Source organism: Phaenicophaeus curvirostris, chromosome 6 (assembly GCF_032191515.1).
Source record: "Phaenicophaeus curvirostris isolate KB17595 chromosome 6, BPBGC_Pcur_1.0, whole genome shotgun sequence".
Taxonomy (NCBI): domain Eukaryota; kingdom Metazoa; phylum Chordata; class Aves; order Cuculiformes; family Cuculidae; genus Phaenicophaeus; species Phaenicophaeus curvirostris.
In genome coordinates, this window is record NC_091397.1 from 45,893,617 (window position 1) to 45,916,992 (window position 23,376).

Consider the following 23,376-nt stretch of genomic DNA (forward strand, 5'->3'; position numbering starts at 1 on the left):
CTGTGATACTGGAGGTACTTTGACCCAAACTGGAAAAGCTCTTGAGCACAGATTTTTGTTCCTTGTGTGCTTTGTTGTGTGTGGAAGGAGGTGGTGACTGTGCTGAAGGACTGAGGGAGAGGTGGCTTGTCATCTACATGGGCTCACTGCTTTGCTCTGGGGAGTTCTTGAGCAAAGTTCACCTTTGTACTTGTTTCCCAGCCATCATAGCTGGGCATACAGATCCCACCCTGTAAGTGCTTGCCTGTAGTTAATACTGCTTTTTGCTAATGAGGCTAAAGCTATATGAGGATCCAGTATGCTTAAATCTTTCTACTCCAAAATATAGACTGTATTTAAATGACTATAAACAAATGGTTGTAAGCAAGCTAAGTATCTGATTATTAACTTTAATAGTCAGGGTTTGGTTGTTTTATTATTCACCTCAATTGAATGCTGATAGTTTCAGTAGAAACGCTCCTTATTTGCAGCAATCTGAGAAAACAGTAGGGCCCTTAAATACCTGAGAAGAATACTAAAGGATCTTTAGAGGCGAGTATTTTTAAAATAGAGCTTTGGTTTGTGACAAAGCCTTTTTTTCCCTCTATTGCGAGATTAGCCCTTGCCCTTTGTCCAAGTAAGATCTATCCAGGTTCCCACAGTAACAATCCTGTTGGGGAATAACGGGACCCAAGGCGAGGAACAAAAGGGCATCATGTAATACCTGATAGTCACCCGCTTCCCAAAATATCCTGGGACAGGTTCTCTCCTGGTGTAAAATAGACCAGACCCTGAGGATGTGGCCCGGTATCTCTGTGGAGTGGGTAGTTGCTATCGGAGAGGTCAGTGCGTGCAGCAGGCAGATCAGCTATAGATCAGACGTGTATTATGACACTGCGGGCTCTCAGTAGATGTTTCCAGTTAAGTTTCAAAGCAGCTGCTCCTCAGGACAATGTGATGTTATATTTAGAAGTGCAGACTGGTCACCTGATGGTGTCCCGATTTAAGAACGCTCGGGTCTACGTTCACCATTCATCTCTTCCAAATGAAAAGGGGAATAGCTGAAGAGTTGGCTTGGCTCCGGCACCACTAAGGCAATTCTTGTTTTGGGATAAAACACTCTTAATGAGATTGCATTTTTCCCCACCATGTCTAACTTCAGTTGGAGAAGTGAGCTAACACAAGGAATAAAATAACTGTGCGTGCACTGCAGTCACGAGTGATTTAAAAGCTTACATATGATTTTTTTCTTCTTCTTCTTCTTCTTGTATTTGTGTTGATAAAATCAGAGAGCCTGTGGCTGGTACTGATTTAGATTTGCAGCCCGGATTTGCTCTTGTTTTTCTCCTTACTCCAGTTCTCCTTGTGCAATGCTGCGTGGCGCTGGCAGCCTGAGAGAGAGGGAGCTCCAGTCACACACATAGACTCCGGCCACGGCGAGGAGATTACCATCAAGGAGCCCACATTTGCAATACCGGGTGGTGCTGGGGGGTAGGTGAGGGGGGGGAAAAATAAAATAAAAGCAACAATCGGGTAAATGCTCGTCTCTTCTCGCCACCAGCACCTTGCACAGGTCTGAAACCGCTTGTTTTGCTTTGCTGTATTGCGCTTGCCTGGGATGTGGAGAGGGGAGGGGGATGGGAGGAAGGGGGAGGTTTAACTTTTACTTGACATTACCGGGTTATTGTCAGTTCCCCCGCGTTAAACCCCGGTGGTTTCCCCTCGCCCCCACCCCCCTCCCCGGGCTCGCCTCCCTCCACTTTAACTTTGTTCAAAGGGCTGCAGCCCTCAGGGTTTGTCCGGGCCTGGGACACAGCTCGCCTAAAGTAAATAACAACCACAATTAGAGCGGGAGTTGATCTTGGTGGCGAGAGAGATCTGCTTAGTTAGCGATTGCTGTTGCGGGGCGATTGAAGGCCGTCCGACCAAGGACACGCTGCGCTCACACGCACACACACACACACACACACACACAGACTCTTGCACACGCCCGCACACACACACACCCGCTGGATACAAAAAGTCTGGAGGATCTAGGGGAGAATTGCAGCCGCCGGATCGGTGCAGAAGCCAGAGCCATGCGTGTCACGGCCTCCTGAGGGGGGGGGGGGGGAAGGGAAGGAGGGAAAGGGGAAGAAGGAAAGGAAAAGAAAGGAGGCAAAAAGAGGAAAGAAGGAAGGAAGGAAAAAGAAAAAAGGAAAGGAAAGAAAGAAGAGGAAAGGAAAGAGAAAAGGGGGAAAAAAGGAAAGACAAAAGGGGGAAAAAAGGAAAGAAAGAAAGGGAGAAAAGGAAAGAAAGAAAGAAGAAAAGGAAAAAAGGAAAAAGGGAAAGAAGGAAAAAAGGAAAGAAGAAAAAAGAAAAAAGGAAAGAAGGAAGAAAAAGGAAAGAAAGGGATAAAAGAAAGAAAGAAGGGAAAAGGAAAGAAAGAAGGGGAAAAGGGAAGAACGAAGGGAAGAAAGAAGGAAAGAAAGAAAGAAAGGAGAAAAAAAAAAAAAAAGAAAGGCGAGAGAAGGGAAAGCCCAAGGAAGACGCGGGGTGGTGGAAAGTGTTCGCCTGCTTTTGTCTCGCACTACAGTGAAGTGGAAGATGGAGATGGATGTTCAGGGAGTTTCTCCGCGCCCGGAGCCCATCCCCCCGGCGGCGGGGGCCCCTCCGCAGCGCCCGCCGGCCCGCGATGGGCAGCCGGCCGAGCCGCCCCCCGCCGAGAGCGGCCCCCCGGAGCGGCGGCTCGGCGCCGACAAAGAGGACAAGAAGGTAAGGCTGCCCGCGCCCCCGCCGCCGCCCGCGCTCGGGGGAGGTTGTTTGAGGACACGGGGGGTTGGCGAGGCGTTGAGGGGGGGTGGGGGGGTGGAAGGCGTCGTCGCGCCCGCCCTGCCCCCGAAGTTTCCCTCGATGACTCGGAAGGGCCGCCGAACGCCGCCTTCCCTCCCCCTCGCTCGGGGTTTGGGCGCGAGGCACCGAGGGCGGGCGCCGTGTCCCTTCCAGCCCTGCTGTGTCATTGTGGAGCGGGAGGAGCGGGGGGGGCGGCGGCGGGTGACGGGAGTTCAGCCAGAAATGGGTCAGACCGCGGGCTCTGGATGCGGCGGCTGCCGGGGGAAAAGGTGCCGTTCGGATCGCGGCGGCGGAGCGCATCGAGCGGCGCTTTTGTCTGCGGGCACCGGCTGCCTTGCCGCTCCTTTTCCTCGGCGTGGGTTGAACCGAACCGAAGCCGGTGGGTTCTGGGGTGTCTGTGAGGTCTGGAATAGGCAGAGAGCCATAAATGGGCAAGTTCCATCGGAATATGCTGGTTCTGTCAAGGAGCGATCGGTGTGCGCTGGACCCTAAAACGCAGCCCTTCACATTTATCTGAAATCCGAATAATTCCCTGAATGGACAGATGCCCCGAAACAGGTTACAATCCGAGCACAGATGGAAAAAATAGAAATAAATGTTGCCATGTACTGCATTTGAGCTGCCTTTCTTCAACTAGTTTTACTCTAGTTTGGTTTTGTTACAAATGTGTAAGAGAACAGGAACACAATGACGGAATGTGAAGCGGAGACGCAATAAATTCATGCAACAACTGTGTCACCCCGCTATTTGCATGACTAGTGTTGCAATTATCATGAGAAATACAAGGTATTTTAAAAACAAATTGTATCTTTGACTGGAGACCCCAAGTTTGTAATATTTACCTCCTACGCATTTGGGCTTGTTACTGTTTGGGGAAATCTGTCCTACTATTTTAATTAAAAGAGGGTATCGATGACTGATCATTTGAACAGGGCCTGTGCAGCTTAATAAAGTGGATGCAAGGGCTTTATTTAAAAATGGTCACTGTTGGTTTACATATTGTGGTAGATGAACACAGAATTTCATCTCACTTGAGTTTATGAATATTTCATTCCATCATGACTGCACGTTACTGTATGTATTTAAATTGTTTTTATGTGTGTTATTGTTTCTAGGATCTCTTTCTTTGCATTGCGTTACTTACTGGAGCTTAAAGTGCTTTTATTTAAAAATAATTAAAATGTAGAGCCAAGGTTGCCATTTACACGACTTGGTTGTGCCAGTGCCTCAAGCATTTAAAAACCCTGTCATCAGCAGAAATCTGTGCTCTGTAGTTACTTTCTAATGTGCCACACAGTCTGTCTAATATTTCACCAGTTGTGGAACATGAAGAAGGCAAACAAGGTATGATGGAAGGTGAATGAACACTGGAGAAGGCCTGATTCTTCATGGTGTGGCTAACTCAGTATTGCACTGTTTTTTTTTCTGTATTTGTCAGCATTTACTGGACATAGAAACAAAAGTACTATTTTTTTTTCCTAGTTCTAGCCATGCTAAAATACTATGATCTATTCCTTTTTTTTAATCCACTTTCAGCTCTTCCACACTCACCATTGCCAAGGCATTTGCAATGACTAGCTTTGTATTTTTGGGAAGCGCTGTGATATTTCAAATCTCCCTAAATATATGCATCTTTTCTGGATTTTGTCCCAGGACAACCAATACTTCTTATTAGTGCAGAAGTATTTCAGATATCAGGTAAAATAGTGGCACCAGAAATGTGATGAGAAGGGGAAAACCCGTTAAAGCGATAGTAAAATCCAACAATATTGTGAAAAAAATGTTCCAACCACAAACCAAAACCCAAATATTGCCAGAGACATAACCTAAGAACTTTCTAAATGGAATCAGATAACAGTACCATGGTTTATTTGATGCTCAAACAAGTGTCAGAGGCACATTGATACATCCTAGGAGTGTAAGCACTCTACCTGGAAACTGCAAAGGACGTTAAGAACCTGATTTCCCGACACATATGTACTTAATGAATAACTAAATATTAAGATTTTACAAAATGCCATTATTCCATTGTCAGGACTTGCTTTTGGGGATCATGCTTGAGTTATAAAAAGTCTTATGTTTTATCATTGAACACTATTTCTATTGGAGGTATAAAGAATTTTCCTTCCATCTATATAAATGGAGATGGGTCAAATTTATGCTCTAATAAAACTACGTTTTGTCACTACCTTCAAAAGGAATATTGCTGAATTACCTGAAGAAAGTATTTTTCTGATTCTATGGGATTTCAGTAGAAAGTACTACCGTAGTGTCAATTATGTGGATATTGGAGGGGTGTGTGTGCGTCTGCTATATGTTAATTTGTTATTTTTCCTGGAACCTCGGGAAAATTGTGAAATGTGCATAACTTGAAATATATCCCCCTGTCTTCAGCTGGGATGCTGACACGCTGATGAATATGCTTAAGTGCTTTGTTGGAGGAAGACCTAGGTTACTTCCTATATATCATTCTGTGCTCAAACCTTCTCTGACCAATGTATCAGAAAAGAAATTATGAAGATTGATTTTATAATTTATTAAATATGCAGTACTTGGTGCTTTAAAGCATAGTCGCCATTTAGGTGGGAGAAAATTAAGCAGAAATTGCAGTAGAATGTAAGAGTTAGGAGACGACTGAGTCTATAAGGATACTATTTTTTCCCCTTAAGTAAAACACATCAAGAAAATATTTTTCAACACTCCTACAATGTTTTCTGTTATTTTAGTTAAAAACCTGTAGGGCTAACCCTATATACAGCAGCGTGTTGACATTCTCCAGTATGGCAAAGTGGGTGACTGAGGGGGAGAATAACATGCGAACCCGACTGTTTATTCCCATCTGGAGGTGCAACTGAAGCCTGCGATGGGGGGGGTGGGCTGTCACACTGTCTTGCCACATTGTGACTGAGAGCAAAGGGACACAGACCCATACATTTTAGCAAGGATTTTTTTCCAGCTTATATTGAGGTGGCTGCATCTTTGCAAGGATCACTGTAGGGAGCACTTTGAGACTTGTAGGCAACTCTGCTGTTCCTTTTCAGATTGGTGACTATGGGTGACATTTGTCACAGCTGACATTATGACCAGAATTTTCCCAGGGGTGGTATCCTGAGTTAGGACTTTCAAGCCTTCAGCTGTGTCCAGCCTGTTACAGTGTTTCTGTTATCCAAACTACCTCCTAAGTCCCAGGTCTTCCAAGAGTTGGTCCTAGGTATGGATTTGGTAATGTCATGTTGCATACCCAAATAAAAGCACTTTATTTTGTTTTCCACTGTGGAAAACCTCTGTATTTCTGGAGTTTGCACAAATAATTTTGCACAAATGATTTATGAGCATATCCAGATACATTCCAGATACAAAAAAAAAATCTGTGAAATAGCTCCAAGGTGAAGAACCTTCTGTGTGTTTACATGGAAATGAAGACGTCAAGGTTGCAGCAAAAACAGGCCTATCTGGGCTGGGTACATTGTACTCCGGTTTAAAAACGATTTGCTGGTGTTTGATATAAGAATTCTGAAGTGTTTTGTGGGATTATTTTTATGTTATTTCCCAGAATGCTGGCCTGTGATATCAATGTGTGAGAGTGGTACCCAGATGTGAGCTTCTAAAGGAGAAAAGCTGAGTGCTTTGGGGAAGGCACTTGTTGTTAACTTGGGAATTCTGTTCTGCTGCACACGTGATCTGATCTAATCGTCAGTCTCTGAAAGCGTTCTGCTAGTGTATTTACAGGACTACTGCCACCAACAATACAGTGGTTGTTCACTCATCCTCCGCAAGTGGCAGGTCAGGAAGAGTGGAAGGCTCTTCAAGGGCAATGCTTTTTTACTAATTTCTCTTATGTGTTTAGTTTTGTTTGGTTTGGTTTGAAAAGCCATATGTTATTGTGTGTTTACATTTAGGGAAGAGAAGTCTTAAGAAATGCAATTTATGCTTGAAGCAGGTGGTTGGAAGTTTCTTTTTTGGGGGCAGATCACTCCAGTTTGAAGTCAGATGAGCTTCTCTTACTGTAGGCAGTTCCATTGTAGTCAGGAGAGTAGTCATCAGCCACTGCCTTTTCCTGGAGGTTTAGGTGTTCTCTCAGATTACCTGGACCTAGCCCATTGAGCAACTTGGAGTTACGATCGAAAACCTGAAACTGAAATTAGTGGTGGATAGGGGGAACAAGTCTTGAGTGTGTGTGACAAAGAAAGCAGAGACAGGCAATACTACCAGTTGATGATAGTAGCACGTTCTCCTGGTAATTGTGTAAAATGCAATACCTTCTACTGGCGGGAGTTGCCAAGTACTGAAGGCTTTGTGTCAGGTGTGTTATAGGCCATGGTCCTGCCAGGATGTAATGCAGGCACAACTAGTCAAGGTCAGGCCATTGTCTGCCTGGATGGACAAATTCTTGGCCATCTAGAGATGGCAGAAAATTTTACTTGTGGCTTTTACTGTTCTGAGAGTTTGATGTCAAACAGCAATTCCAGTGTATCTTTAAAGGGTGGACAGAGCTGAAGAATAATGGGTCTTTCTCTAACTCATTGATAAGAATGTTTCAGAAATCATTCCTTTGCCCAGCGACACCAACTCTGTCTTTTTCAGGTCCACTTTTAAGCACTTATTCTTCTTTCTTAAGCAGCTCCTTAGTGTGCTGTGGGACATCGTGATATTGGTATTGATCTGCATAGTTCAGCGTCTTACTGATGAAATGGTCTAAGAAAAAGCTTATTTTGCACTAGCATTCTGTTCTCCAGAGTTCCCAGAGCCTGATGACTGTCTGGGTGGTGAGCCTGCCCCGAAGCCACACGCCCAGGATGTGCTTGGTCCCTTATATTCGGGTCTTTGTCCTGCAGACTTCCAGGTCACAGCTCAGGGGTGGGCTCTAATTCACTGCAGTGTGAGGAGGCTCCCAGATGCGTTCACCTGGGACTGCTGCCCAGAGCCAGTGCCTGGCAGGTGCTTTTGGAAGGGAGATTTGTGTCCTTTCTACTGCTGCTGTGGGCAGCAAAGCTATTAACCATGCCATTAACCTGTTTCAGTGAGCAAGGCCCAGGGGCCTTCTGCTTTGAGGAGAATTAAAAATAAAAATCCAGATTAAAAAAAAATCAAAAAGAATAAATTCACTGTGAACTGAAAGCCTTGCTTTGCAGGCAGGTCTACTTCTGCATTTCCATGCATTTGATGTACTCTGCCTCTCACACTTCTCTTGCCTTCTAGTGAGAGAATCCTTAGATGAACCTAGGATTGTGCCTTTATTACAGAAATAAGCATATGAGAAGAGTAAAGAGAAAGAGGAACTGTCAGTCCCTCAACTGAAGGCAAGACTAATAAACATATTTTATTAGACATCAGAGAATCTATAAGGAGAAGAGATATTGGGAATCAAGCCTCATAATTTTCGCAGGTCCAAAATCACTTTTTATCTCATGTTCTGAGAATTCCTTTCACTGATGTGGGAAAGAACCTTACCTTAAGCGGAGTAAATACACATTTAATATGTATTTATTTTCAGGTGGCACATTGAGAATCTGGGATGTGGAGAATGAGGTCTAGCACTAGTTTTATGTTAGAGTTAAAGCATGAAGTTGGAGAGGAAGGAACTGACTGGCACTTTGCCTGTGTCTGTACTAAAACAATGTACATGATAGTGCATGGGAATGATTCTTTGAAATCTTACACAATACCGAGTCTTCTGAAAGAAGAGTACACTATTTAAAATAGTTTTCCCCTTAAATAAATTGCATGAGAAATGTTTTGGCAAAGAGATAACATCCGTTTAAATTTTTCAACCAACTGATCAATAAGTGGATGAAGCTTGAAAGGCTGATCACACTGACTGGTTCCTGGGGTAAACAGAAATATTCATTGTAATGCAGAGATTTTGTGAAAAGTAAGTATTACTTATAGTTATTACAAAGTGAAATTAAGTGCATATGTTGTTGATTAGGTAACAAATTCAAGGACATAAACAATGAACATCATGGGTGCGAGCTGAACAACACTCCTGAGTCATCGGAAACACAACCACAAATTTTGTATGCACAAGACACAGAACTGGCTCTCTGGCTAAAGGCAAATTTGTCTTGGCTGCAGAAGGGTTGCGAGGATTCCTACTCAGAGGAAGATGTAACACTGAAAGGGGCATTGTTATCTCCTCTTGAGCACTTGGGACATTTCTTTGACTCAGACGTAGTGATATGTGTTCGTGCCTATGTGCTGAGACTGGAAAGCAATCCTATTCAGGGCTGCACGTGACAGCCAGGGACTTGGCCAGTGCATGGCATATCCTTCTCACTTATGTAGAGCTTGTTCTCAAAAGCCCAGTATTCATGGGAATTCCTGTCCAAGGGTTGAGTGCCAGCTTGTAATGAATCTGAGGCTTCAGACAATGGATAATCAATGAAGCTAGAAAAGAACAATACTCATGTTGTTGCATGCTATTCCCAGTGTTTTGCTAGATGCTCACAGTGGTTTTAGACCATCTCTATCTGCGGTGAGCGCTTACCGTGTCATGCTGCACCCTTACAGCACAGTAATTCTTACTGTAGTGAGGTTAAGATTTAGTTAATTGCTTAGAACTTAGAGGAAAATATAGTTACTAATGTGCAAAGTGGTTCCGCTTCTGTTTGGTTCCATATTTGGTTGTTCTCTGCCCGGCTGTAGCCATGCCGCTCACATAGTGACTGGGATTATTTCCCAGCAGTTTGTGCTAGGTGGATTTCTGTACTGACTAGCTGCCAGTAGTAATTATCCAGTAAGGGTATAAAAAGTTGTACAGTCTCAGTAGAGTTATTAGTTTCTAACAACCTGTCTCAGAAAACAGCCAAATAGTAAAGAAAATGGAACTGCAGCTGTAAACAGGAAAAATGGCAACAGGAGCTCTGATAATAATTTCCATGAAATAGTGCTCAGATCACGTTCTAATGTGATATTTAAATATGTAGAAGAAAAAAGGACAGATCTGAAAGATATTACGTACTATACAGTAGTTTCTTTCCTTCCTCACTCTCATCCTTTTTTTGTGGCTCTAGAATTCTTCTCTGTCTATAACAAAACCTTCTGTTTTGTTTTATTTCCCCACATTGCATTCTGAGCTATAAGGAGACTATTAACAATAGTAACCAGTGCATCTTAACTGGGATAAACAAGACTCAATTTGCCTCATAGTATGGACAAGGACAGTCATGTATAAAATTTGTTAGACAGCCATGATTTACTAGAAATAGAGTAATTCTTCCATGCCTAATGACTTCTGCCATGTGTTTAAATACAGCTGTTATTTTCATTATACATTCTATTAAGTAAAGACCAATCTTGTTACAGAAGCAGAATAGGAATAGTTTCCTTGACTGAAAAACAAATGTTGGGTGAGTAGAAATTACAGACTCAAGCCCCAAAGCTGAGTTAATATACTTACTGTTCCTGGGTTCTGAGTTCATTCCATGGAGCACCTTAGCCTATAGTTTCAGAGTTTATTCTTTCCAAAAAGATATTCTAAACAAGTTGTTCAAAGTGATAATGTGATCAAAACCTGAAAATACTGAAGGGAGATAAAATTAGTATTTCCCCGTCTACTTCTAGACCATCTGCAAAGGATTGTTATCATTGACTGGAGAATGAGAATAAAATGGTGTGGAACCTCTGCCTGTTCCGTTAGCATTGGATCCGTGCTAATTGATTTCAACAAGTGCCTCAAGCCCTACTGACATCTCTTCTTTGCTATTAACTAATGATGGTTGTCTCACTGAGGTTATGACTCAGTCTATACTCATTTCCAGAAGGCCATAGCAGAAAATCTCTTTTTGCATCCGAACTAACAGGCTTAATAAGAGTCTCTGTGGAAGGGAACTTAAAGTGCTAGTATCTACCAAAGACAATAGCTGTAGCTGTTACATTTAGTGGTATTTCAATATTAGCTATAGAATCATAGCATCTCAGAATCATAGAATGGTTTGGGTTTGAAGAGACTTTAAAGATCATCTAGTTCCACCCCCACTGCCACGAGTAGGGACACCTTCTTATAGTATATTAAATATGCATTGTGCTTTGCTGGGAATTAGAAGAGTACATTATTGCCTTGAGGTAGTTACCATGTGAGTCGGACATAACACAGGAACGATAGCTACAGGTTTTCATTCACAGAGAGGCAGGTGAACATGGTATGTGAGGGTAAGAGCAGCTAAATGCTGCTCTTAAAGCCAAGGAAGAGTGAAAGGGAGCAGCACAGAGGGGGAGTCCTAGCTGGAAAGTTAATTGAAAGCAGCTACTTTTGAGTAGGACGGGAAGGAGGAAGCTTGTAAGGTTAGTATTTTGAGAAGAAAGAACTTTATGAAGTGTGTATTGGGTCCACGTGGAGTTAAGGAAACACACAACAGAATCTTGCAGAGTTTGCAAAATGCCTATCTAGGCTTCACAGACCTTATACAGTGCTCTGGTTATCCTTGTTAACTTTATTGAGTGTGCTTCGAGGACATGCAGACTTTCAAAGTATGTGAAAGCTACTTTTAATAATTAATTGGCTCACTCTCTCCCACCTATTGCTTCATATCTAATAAAAGGCAACAGTGAGTCCTTGCCAAAGCCAATAGATACAATGATTTTAGCTTAGCAGGGTTTGAGATATGACAGGCGAGAAAGGATATCCTCAGAGATCTTTGAAGTGAAACAATCCCCATATTTCGTCCTGCTTTATTTCTCCCATGACTCCCATATGATGTGCTTCTAGAGTAAATTTTCCTTGATCTAATAAGTGATCTCAGAAAGATCAGTCTAGTTTTAGAGAATGAGAAGCGCATGCGTATGTCTGTTTGAACTGATTTGTAACTGGAAGCATGTTTCAACTTTACTGTGTCAGGGAGACAGACTGAAATTTCCAAGTGATAAACTGACTTCTGCCTTAAGCAGTGCAGTCACCACCCACACTATCATCTACATCCCTGCACTTGCAGTATGACACAGGAAATGACACACAATTATCAAATGGCTGTTAAGATGGATGCAGGGAAATAGTGACCTTGTATGCGTAACCTCACAGACAGACATGCACAGATGTTATGTAGTCACATAAGTGTGTGCAGTTAAAGTATGCCTGTTGCGTACTTGGGAAGACTTTTGTTTAAACAGAGAATGCTTAAGTCTGGAGGAAGCTATGTTTCCAGAGGGAGAAGGAAGGAAACCAGGAGCTTAATGGGAAGGAAAGTCATAGGTTTTTAAGAGACCAAGAGGAGCAAGACAGTAACAAACGGCTAGACATTCATCCTGAACCTGATTTTATGTCCCTTTCACAGCAGGGAGGTGGCTAACGCGGTGGAAGCTTACTGTCACCTGCTACTGTGGTCTTATGCAAAGCGTAGCCTTGTTAGACCTCAAAATGTGGACAGAACTTCACAAGATGCGTCCTCTTGACAAGTTCAAGAAGTGAAGTTCTGCGCATCCTGCGCAGAAGCAGAATAAATGATGAATCATTTCTAATAGAAGCCACGTGGAGGCTAGAGAGTTGGAGGCAATCAAGGTCAATGTGGCTCAGCAAATCTTTACAAGATAGGATCATATCGCAGGACTGTTGTGAGATAATCAGCCAGAACTACATCAGAACTGGAATCACCCAGTGCTGAGAAATGTTGCTCAGTGCAGGAACAAGGCTCTGGCTCCTCTATTTGGTCTGGTCTCTGCAGTGCATATTTTGCCTGTTGATAAGACTCACCAGCTTTTTATCTATAGGCAGTATTTCGTAGTTACATTCTTGCTTCTTGTTGCATGCAGAATGGTTACTAAGGTCTTTCTTACTAACTGGTTGAGTAGTGCAGTCACATTTATATCTAACTGGTATTGTTTTAGAATTAGACTTACATCCTCACAACAGGCTATCTGTTAGATCACACAATCTTACAGACTGTGGCTTTTTTCAGGGTACCTCAGAACTGTCCATAATGCCTGTGTTATCTGCAGTTACTGATAAAGCCCATGAAAAGATGCCATTCTGCAATGCCATTCTGCATTTCACAAGTGTCTTCATGTTACCTATGATCATACCATGACACCTATTAGTCATCCATCTACATCTGGTGGTAATAACCTGAAGAGACCAAAGCTATTAAAATTAGATAACCATAGATAACAGGTGCTTATGTATTATGTACTGCATGTTATTATTAAGAACTAGAAGCAGTAAGACACAGTGATACAACAGTTAACAGGTGCCTGAAGTGTTGCTCTCTTATTTGCTGACATAGGTGACTTGTTTCTCACCCATGCAAAGGAAAATTATAAATGAATCTGTGATAGGCAGAACTTTTGCCTTTTTTAAGATGCATATCAGAACAGTTAGACCTGTTGACACACAGTTCTGTTGTATCAATAGCCTCAGCATGCAGTGTGGTCCTTACTTTATCGTACATCATGGGTTCCCTTCTAATGCTGTGGCAGAGACTGTCACAGCTACCCAGAAGACTCTGAGGAGGAGTACAGGACTTGAGCAGTCAGATGTCATGACCTCTGAAAAGTGATGTGGAGATAACTGCAGAGAATCTAAAAGGTGAGGTACTGAATTATAAGTACAGAAGTGCACTGTGCACCAAGCTTCTCTGCGCACAAACAGAAGTATAGGCATTTTGGAGGATAAAGGCAGGAAATACCAAGTTCTCCTTCCAACCAAAGTACATTGTATTATAAAGATGGGGAAAAGTATTGGGGAAAAAGCATGCATGCACCCATTAGTCAAGAATAATAAAATTCACTTAAAAATCAAAACAATAGAAAATGCATAAATACAGCAATGGGATCTAGTGATAATTTTTAAGTGCAAAGTTAAGGAAAAAAGGAACAAGGTAGTTTATCCATCTTCCTCTGTTGTTAGAATCATAGAATCATAGAACAACCAGGTTGGAAGAGACCCACCGAATCATCAAGTCCAACCAAGCAAAAGGGAACATAACGTGCTTACATGGTACACCATTCCTTGCTCTGATGTATTTGAGAGCACATTCACCATAGGTAAAATACTCTTTTGACCATAATGAGGAACAAAGTGTCACCTCTGATCTGTAGTCTTCTACTTTCCGCTCTGCTGATCTCTTTCCAAACCTCTACCAGCACATGCTGGCAGTCCTTCTGTGGACTCAGGAGCAGGAGGCAGAGACTGCACCCTTGATGTGAGTATTCCAACATTTCTCTGACAGCAGCAGTTTTAGCACTTTAGCATCAGCCCAGATATGCAAGGGTCAAAGGATTAATGAGTTAATAAATTTAAATGTCACAGAGTGAGGAAAGGTGCTTCTAAAATGCTAACAACATTTTTAAAGCTGAGATCTAATTTTTTACCTCATGGAAGGCTAGGGACAAATTTTATATCCTACTGGCAAATCCCACTTTTTCACAGGTCACGGGGTGTGTTGTATTTTAACTTCTTGAAACTATTTATGACTAAGTAAAACTTGTTATGAGTAGGAACTGTGTGAAAGGCAGTGCAGAGGTAAAGATTGTAGAAATAATTCAGAACAAGGTGGATTAGTAGGCTCAGATGGGGGAGTCAGACGTACGTTGTCAGAGCGCTCGCAGTTTACAGGATTCCTGCATTTATGCACCTATCAGGACATGATATAGCACAAATGGGAAATTGAAGGTCCCTTCTGTGCATTAAGCTCTTCAGGGCTGTAAGAGAACTGTTTTGCCCAGTGTAATTTTGGGAATAATATTCACATTTGGAGAATAAGGAGGAAACATGGACAGGCTGCAGCTTGAAATAAATCTGGGGATTTAAAGTTTGTTAAAATAACAATTTTAATGAATGCGTGTAGTCCACATTCACACAAAAGATGGAAACACCCTTGATGAGATTTTGCTTGAGATTGGGAATTATCCTGCCTTGGAGCAGGAGAATGCTGTAGATCTTCTACTTCATTCTTGTATGATTCTGTGCTGGAAAATGCTTTGATGCTTTTAAAAATGAAACTGCCTCTACACAGAGTTTTCAGGTGTACTCTAACATAAAAGTTGGTATTAATTACCTGATAATTGTATAAAATGGATGCAATTGTAAATAAAATTATTCACTGCAGTCTTAACAGTCAGATGTGCACACTTGTAGGATCAGATCTTGCAATTTCAAGCTTTTGAGGGGGATGTATTTAAACATTGCTGCTACAATCAAACCTATATACATACATGTTCATGGAGCACTAAGTAGAATATTTCAACAGAGTAAAATTGTATTTCCTACTATATCAAAAACAGTCTTAGATCTCAGCAATACAAATGTGCTGTGGAAGTGATATCCTAAGAGACTGTAACTAACCTGAATCTATTTTTGGTATGAGATTGTTCATATAAAGTGCTAGTGTAATAACTGAACAATGGTTTGAAGCACCTTAAAAAGAAAATATATTTAAGATTTGAAACCATCAGGAAACTTGCATTTTCTTGGGTTGATATGTTTGAGGAGCTATTTCATTATAATGGGATATTTCAAATTCCAACTAGTCTCTTCTTTCCTGCGTATTAGAGCTGTATAACAATGTCAAATGTTGCTATTGATACTTTAGCCTTAGCCTGCACAACAGATTTATAAGAGCAGAATGCTTTGTCGTCTTGCTCTTGCAGGAGCATCAGTTTGAAGAGTAACACATTGCAATAGATTCAGTTTGCTTTTTTATCAGCAACTGATGGTGACACTCTTAAGAAAGGGCCGAATTCTCATACCTACAAATACATTTGTCAACAAAATATGAGTGTGTGAGACAACAGTTCAGTCACATTTCGCTTTCATTTTTTCTCTTTTGTGCTAGGGCGTAACTTCCAACTGTCAGCTCTTTCAGCTAAGTGTCAGCCTTTTTATAATTGCTGCAGCATGTCAACAACCCCTTTAAAATTACCATATGTCAGCTGTTTACCATATCGACTGAAAGCATGCGTATTGGGTTGCTCCCCTTTGCCCTACCTGTGTTGCTCTTGGTGACAGCCAGGTGATGATTTTAGCTGACAATTCAGCCACTGGCAGGAATGCCCCGGGTGGATTTGATGTGGCTCTGCTGACTCTGAGAAAGTCAGTCACAGAACCAGACAGTGGGAAGAATGGAGCTGGGCGGCAGATGTATCTGGCAGGCTGGCTAGTGAGCAGGCAGACTTACGGACCAAATTGCTTCCTTCCTTGCCTGAATATTTAGTCCACTAGGAGGCAATTATGTTGTAAGTTGTGTGATCTCCATGGGAATTTGCTCCTGAGAAGACCTGGCTACAGAAGCAGGAGAATCTACTAGTCCTAGTATCTGTCTGAGTTTTTGACAAATGCCATTGCTATAGGATGTTAGCACCTTGCAAAGATTTAAAAATATTGCAATAAACCTATTTTTTCCCAAAATCACTGACAAAAAGATGAATGGCAAAGGGCTTACAAAGGGCTTACAAAGGGCAAACCTTGTGTTGTTAGTGGTAACGTGCTAGCGTGTGTCTGGGTTTGGACTGTGTCTGGTATCTGGTTCCTGACTGTGAACCAGAGCTTTTGCTGGCATTTTTCTGTGTCTGCCATCCAATTTGGACCTGTACTGCAGAGGGAAACACTAGTAAGCTAGTAACACAGTGCCAGATAGTAAGAGGATGACAAGTCTTTTCCAGTCTTGTGTGAATGTTATTGAATGAGCAGTCAGTGTGCTAGGGGCCAGTGAGCCAACAAATATGTTCAGCATTCCCACAAAATAGTCTTCAGAATAGTAGGAGGTGTGATTGTGAAGGGGAGGTTTTGAAAGCTGTAGATAGTGGAGTTACGAAGGAAAAGTGAGCTGGCAGGAGGTGTTTGGAAAGTAAATGGGGTGCTGTGTAAGCCTTTCCCACAGCAGCTCTGCCTGTCCAGCTAGTATGTCCTGCTGGTGTGGAGCTGGGATATTTCTCTGTGGGAAAAGAGAGATGAAGGTTATAGGGAAGTGTCAAGGGCACATATGCATGGAGTGTACACAAAGAAGTCTGAACAAGGGGCATCTCAGCAAAGACTGCAATGACCAGGACTGGCTGTGTGTGTTTCAGCTGCTTTCACCAAGCCTCCTCATACAGTGAAAATGAGGTCTCTGAGGCTGAATTGTCTGACATTCTCTCCTTTTATATTAGCCGTATTATTTACCAATTTAGAAAATTATTCAGTGGGGGATAATTAGTGTGTTGAGATCATGATGGGTCTAGTCAGCTTTCCAGAGAGTACAGCGATTACCGTGTGAATAGAGGTGCATGTGACGGACAGGCCAGGTGGCTGCTCTCTATCTAACCTTTGCATTAGTTTTCTTGTGGTTTTGTGCACACCTCTTCTGTGTGATTAGCCTCAGTGGAAACACTGTCTTAAGGGTCCTGTTGGCAGCAACAACTTAATAGGCAAAATGGAAGGGGGTAGGTGTTCTTCTGTCTTTTTCATTTTTAATTAAATAAGGCAAAATGCACAATAAGTAAAGTCTGATTTGCATGAAAATTTGTATGCATGTATAATGGATCTCAATGTTAATGTGGGAGATTGCAGTCTTTCAAATCAGTGGCCTCTATATTTGATTTTTAGAATTATTTGCTTCTTTGTAACTTTCAGTAAGTTTCTGTTGCAAAATAGTGTCTCTAAATTCCTTGTGAAATACTCAATCACTTTGTAGTCTAGTAGATAAGGACTTTGCCTTCTCCTGGAAAGTACCTTTTATTAAAATCCATTGGCAGCTTTTCGATAAATTCTTCTTTTTTTCCTTTATCAAATGTGTTATTATGAGTATAACAATGAATGCTATCATTAAGAAATGCCATTCATTTAACAGCCATAACTTAAAACTTCTATTCCACGAGCAAATGTGTGTGTGTCTGTGTGTAAAAGCCAGATTTCACTGGATTTTTGAATGCAGCTAAATCTTGGAATGAACTAGCAAATATCCTTTGTTTAAACTTAACAATGCTTGTATTTGATACATTCCGAATTAATTTTTTTATAGCAGATTTCATTATATCTCTGTTGTGTTCTGGGTACAATAGGGCAGCTCACTTGCAGCTGAATTAAATTCTGCAGTTTAATAGCAGTTTGACTTGCCTAGGCAATAAACTATCTCCCATAAACGGAGGGGCTATCAAGATAAAACATGTTAAGTTAATTCTGTAACAAATCCCTGTGTTGCTGATGGAAAAAACTCCAGAAGAATTGCTCCCTGTTATACATGGGGGTTTAATGAATCTCAGGATAATGGAGATTACTATCTCTGAGGTGTTTGCTGAAATATACCCTTTCCCAATGCACTCTCTGAATTCTTCTTGGAAGTCCTTGTGGATCAGAAACTGGCTATGGCCTAACTATGCTTTCATTTGCTCTGCTTTAACAAAAGGTATGATTTTAAACTGACTTCAGGAATTTGGTAAAAAAATCCTGTCTGGAGACACCTAATTCCATTAAACCTAGCTAAGACAAATTAAATATGCATGGATAATTTATAGGTATAAGCTAAGCTAACAGAGTAAGTTTTTAACTGTTTACCTAAATCAGTTTTCAAACAGACAAGGAAAAACTTTCATCTAGTACAAGACTGGGAAGATTGGGACTATTTACCCTGGATACGAAATGAATCTGATGAATCAGAAGTAAGATGATAAAATGTTACAGACAAGGAAGGTGTAGGCTCTACAGAGCAAGAAATGCTATTCTACCATCAGGGAAGAACAAGGCGCATTCAGGGAAGCCTAAGAGTGGCAGAATCAAAAGTAGGTAAAAAGAAATGCTTTGCCCTGCGGTGAACTAGTTGCTGACAGAACTCATTGTTGCTGCATATCTCTGAGAGCAAGAGTTTACTGGGGCTCCAGAAGAACAGAGGGTTACATTTAGGGTAAGCTTAGTCTTGACTTAACTGAAAGGGGAGGTCTGAGTGTAGGAGAAGGAAAGAGCGCTGCAGCTTGATTGTGCAAGACCATGCTGGTGCTTAGAAAGCTGAGATCTAATGTGTACACTCAGCTGTCTCTGTAGGTAAGGAGGGCATCCAATTGTAATGATAGGATTAAAAAAACCAAACAGTGGTGGAAAAGGTAAATGACCAGTCTGCTATTAATGGAGTCAAAAGGACTTTTCCCCTATGTCTTTTCTATACAGAGCTGCTTGTGCAATCTTTTGGTTGCAGGATTCTGGCAGGGTAGATCTCCAACAGCAATTTCTTATTCTACAGACAACCACAGTTGTATCCATTTCCTTCCAATAGCTCATCATGTCTGGTTGTGCCTTAAAAGCTACAGCAAACTCTGTCGCAGCCTCATTAGGAGTTTGAATCACTGTATTTCCGTGTTTCTAAGGAGCAAATGCCACAAATTGGTCTGTAAAGGTGACACTCTCTCTCCCACACACTTGGGTAATAGAAAGTACCTTTGTCTGGTTCCCAGACTATGAAGTAGGACAGATCTTGAAAACTGTCAGTGCTGCTTAATGCTTCGTCCTTGGGAAAGGGGGTGCGTCATAGGACAAGGTGGTTTGTTTGTGGTTGTAGCTGCAGAACAAATGAACTGGGGTCCCTTTGTAGACAGCAATAGAGAAGCAGTGGAGGAAAATGAAGAGGACATGTTCTCATCCTGCTGCTTTATCTGGTGACTCTAGTCTCTTAGGCATGCAAAGCCATGTCTTAGACACAGTTTCTAGAGCTTTAAGGGGACTATATTTTGCTGATCAAAGCAGGATAGCAGGGAATCAGGCTCCTGAGTTGTATTTGTGGAGGCAGCAGCAAAGACTGAAGTGGAGAGTTAATCAGCACTTCTGGGTTGGTCTCAGTTCAGCCTGGAGAGCTGTGCACTACATGGAAGAAAGGTCTGGAAAGTGACTTTCAAGTGGGTTCTTGCCTTTTTGTTGTTTCCTGCTCTGCAGCAAAAACTGAGAGTGTCTGTGCTGCCTCTTGGCCCTCCTTAGCCAGCAGCTGCTGCTTTGTTGTCTGTGGAAAAAGCCTAATCGTCTCACCAGGTAGGCAGCTAGGTTGTTCTGGGACCCAGCTGCTACCTGGATCTTTTGTGTAGCTGCTGCAGACCGCAGCACATTGTGGCAGCCCAAGAATATGTGCAGCATGCTCTTTCTTTTTTCTCACGTGTTCAGCTAACCCTGCCAGATTGTTTGATCCACATACGAGTTCTCTCACTGTTTGCTGTTTATGATGGAATGAGGTCACAAGTTAAGTCTGAAGGCCATTCAATCATTCACTTTGTCCCTATCATCTACCCTCACATCCCACCATCTTTGCTCATGCCCTACACTATCAGTTATTGCGCTGTAGTAGAAAGGCCTGACATGAAAATCTGCCATTGCTCATTATTGTGGCCTAGTTTTGTGTGCCAAGTTTTCTGACTGTCTCTCATGAGCTGTGTACTCCACAGGGTTACAGGCTGTTGATAACGACCCACTCATATTCAAAGGCTGAGGAGTGCCTTCTGTGTACAGAGGATGTATTTTCTTTTTTTTTTGTTTGTTTTGTCTTATTATATTGTTCTTTGTTAATATAAGTGAGACTCAGGCATTGGGCAAGAGACAGTCAAGATTAACTTTTTACTACTACTTTCTTCTCCTCCCTCAATTTCTTTTAGTCCTTCTTTGCAGATCTCTGAGGACATAGCTTCATCAGACCCATCAAACTGGAGGTAAAGTGAATGGGTCGATGATGGTGGAGAGCAGGTGAAAAGATTTTTCCAAAGTACATCATTGGAAGCACTTAAGATTTTATGTGATTTCAGTAAATCAAAAACAAGTTCTCACAGTCACATCTGGATTCATGGCAGGCTGAAGGGGAGCCTTGGTACTTGAAGATATTCTTTGCATAAAAGCCTGATACCCTTGCACTTCCACATATGGAGGTGCAGAGCCAAGACTTTGAAAACTGTGGAAGTCCCATCAGTTAATGGGGCTTACCTCTTAAGTCCTCAGCCAAAACCTAGATATTTCAAAAGGTCATCTAGCTCTGGAGAGGCAGCTGGATCAAAGGTCTGAAAGCTCTCTTTTCTTAGTCCATGATGGTGTGTCTGATGGGAGGGTACTTGGCCTTTCTGGAGCCCTGGCCCTAGGAGGGCTAGCAGCTGCTTGGAGAAGATGACCTGTTCCTTAGGCTCATGGCTAATGCTAGCACAAGTACCCGTTTCCCTCAGCCTCAGAGAGCTGGTGAGGGGCTACCTTTCTCGTAAAGCAGCAGCCTGCAAACTATCCCAGCTACGTGGCAGGGGCAGCCTTTAAAATTTTATTGTTTGTTAAAATATTGCTTCAATCTAAAGGAAAATGAAAGCAAATAGAAAGTAATTCCTGGTGAACACGAACTGCTATCTTTTGGCTGGCTCCAAAGGGGAGTCTGAGAGCAGCTTGCCAGTTGCACAGGGGAGCAACGTCTTCTGTTAAAGAGATATGGCAATGCATTTCTCTTCCCAGCTGGCATTCACTGCAGCTCATGTTTATGGCTCTTCCCAGTGGAAGTGCAGCTCTCCAGAGGACTCCTGGCTAATAGCACAGCCTAATGGAAAGGCCCCTGTGCTGGGTGATGCTGTGGATGGAAGCATGAGCTTTATAGCTTGCATTAAAAAGTCGGGCCCTGTAACTAAAAGCTATAATGATTCATTTCCTTCGTGGATGGACTGTAGAGAGGCATGCGTAACAAACAGTGATGAGTGCTAGGACACTAGTAAAAACAATATAAAACAAAACTGTGCCAGTAAAAGGAACGCTAAAAAACTGTCAGTGAAGAAATAAAAAAAAGATGATACATAGCTCATTGTACAGCCGGGAAGTTTTTGTCAATCTTTCCTATGGCGATATCAATTGTAATTCTGAGATAAGTAACTTTAATACTGAAATAAGACTTTTCTGCATGTATAAATATATAGGTTTCAGAGAGGGTGGTAGTTTTAGAAGAGCTCTTTTCTGAGGTTTACCTATTGCATTTTTTTTGAAATATCATTGGTGCGCTAAAATATACTGCAAATATGAGTGTATATCTTGTATTTAGATCTAATATTATGATGGCTATAAAATAACCCATTTAGAATAATATGCAATTGGACTCCATTAATTTTGTGTGTTAGCTTAAATTTTCTGCTGTAGCAAGGTTATTTTTATGTAAATAGAGAAGTTGGGATTGTAAAATAAATAATTTCCATTCCATATTCAGCGAATGATCTATATTTCTTTTTGACACTTTTGCAAGATGTGTTACACAGGATTAGTAAAAAAATTGCTCACTAGAGCTTTTAGATTTGATTTCACACGGCTGTGCTAACTGAAAGAGGCAGTACTATGTTAGAAATACTATATTTTCTTTGTTTGGAAAGGAGGATGCTAGCTATGATTTGCTTACTTGTGGTTATTATTTGTTATTTGGAACACTAGCATTTTGGAGCTGAAATTAAAAGAAGTTGAGATTCACTAAGCAGGAAAAAAATATTAAAGAGAAAAATGTGTGTTCCTGTGAAAAAAATCCCTTTGTAGGTAATAGTATAGCTATGTGTCGTTTTTTTAGCTACTGAAATGTAAAGTAGGTAATTGGAAAATGCCTACATTTTCCTACTTCCTAGGATAGTAATAAGCATACTCCTGATACAAACACTACATGTAATGGTTTTACCAGCTCTGCCCACTGCTGATGTGATGCCAGCACCATCAAATCACAGACCACACCATATGTGGTTAGGTGCTGTCACAGTAAATTTAACCCTCATCTGTTAGGGAAAGAGTCCAGATAAAAGGTCACTTCCAACATCAAAGTGGCCATTTAATACTTTTATTTCCTCTAATTGGAAATGATAGTCAATGAGAATAATTCATAAAACTTGTCCAGAGCAGTGATTCTCTGCTTAAAATGATATCTTCTGCCTAAGTAGCTGTAATTGCAATCAGGTTTATGACATATTATCATAGTGGGATTCAGCACTTAATGATGTATATGGGCAACTTGTTTGTAATAGTTGGCAAATAGACCCGAGTAGGTTATTTCTCTGATAGGAACTTCATTGTGTTTGACCTTTTGTTATCCAAGGGTTTGAGTAAAGTATTACCTTTGCTGGAATTAGGTACTTGAGTAAAACATATCATGGGACTGCTTAACAGTTCATCTGTGATACAATAGCAATTAATGTCTGTGTAAGTAAACTTTCTGTTTTAAAGGTCATTAATTTTCTTTACACGATACAGCTCAGAGAGCCTGCTACTAAAATAATTGGAAGCTAGTGGTATTGATTTATAAAGGAGGATTAAAAAGACTAAAAATCTAAAGATTAGCTAAGCTAGGAAAGGGTGTGATGTAAGTCTGCCTCTTGGTGGTTTTGATCGTATTGTGTATCTGGGTGAAGTTCTTCAGCTTTTGTTTCAAGAGAGTTAAACTAAATAGTTTAATAGCTAAGCCTATGCACTTTAAAACTTAAGAAGAAACAGAGTTCTTCTTTACATGGAGAAATATTTTACCCTACAGACAAACCAACGAGGCCAGTTCTGCTCTAAGACTTGTGTGTGTAAAGGATGTATGGGTGGTGATGCAGCTGCAGTAACGCAGTGGAGCCACCACATTGTTCTCCTCACTCAGGATGGAACCGCTGTCAGGCAACTCTTGGTCCAGCCAGACACTGCTTGGCAATGGTGTCACA

The 23,376-nt window shown here is 41.6% G+C and overlaps 1 protein-coding gene across 1 annotated transcript in view; it reads left to right on the forward strand.

The window, feature by feature from the left end:
- Positions 1-1,677: 1,677 nt before the first annotated feature.
- Positions 1,678-23,376, forward strand: part of LOC138722181 (uncharacterized) — a 45,872-nt gene continuing 24,173 nt past the window's right edge. Inside the window, exons 1-2 of the mRNA XM_069860075.1 lie at positions 1,678-1,805; positions 2,555-2,733. Of these exons, the coding sequence (XP_069716176.1) occupies position 1,805; positions 2,555-2,733 (180 nt within the window). The 5' untranslated portion in view covers positions 1,678-1,804. The remainder of the gene's footprint in view (positions 1,806-2,554; positions 2,734-23,376) is intronic.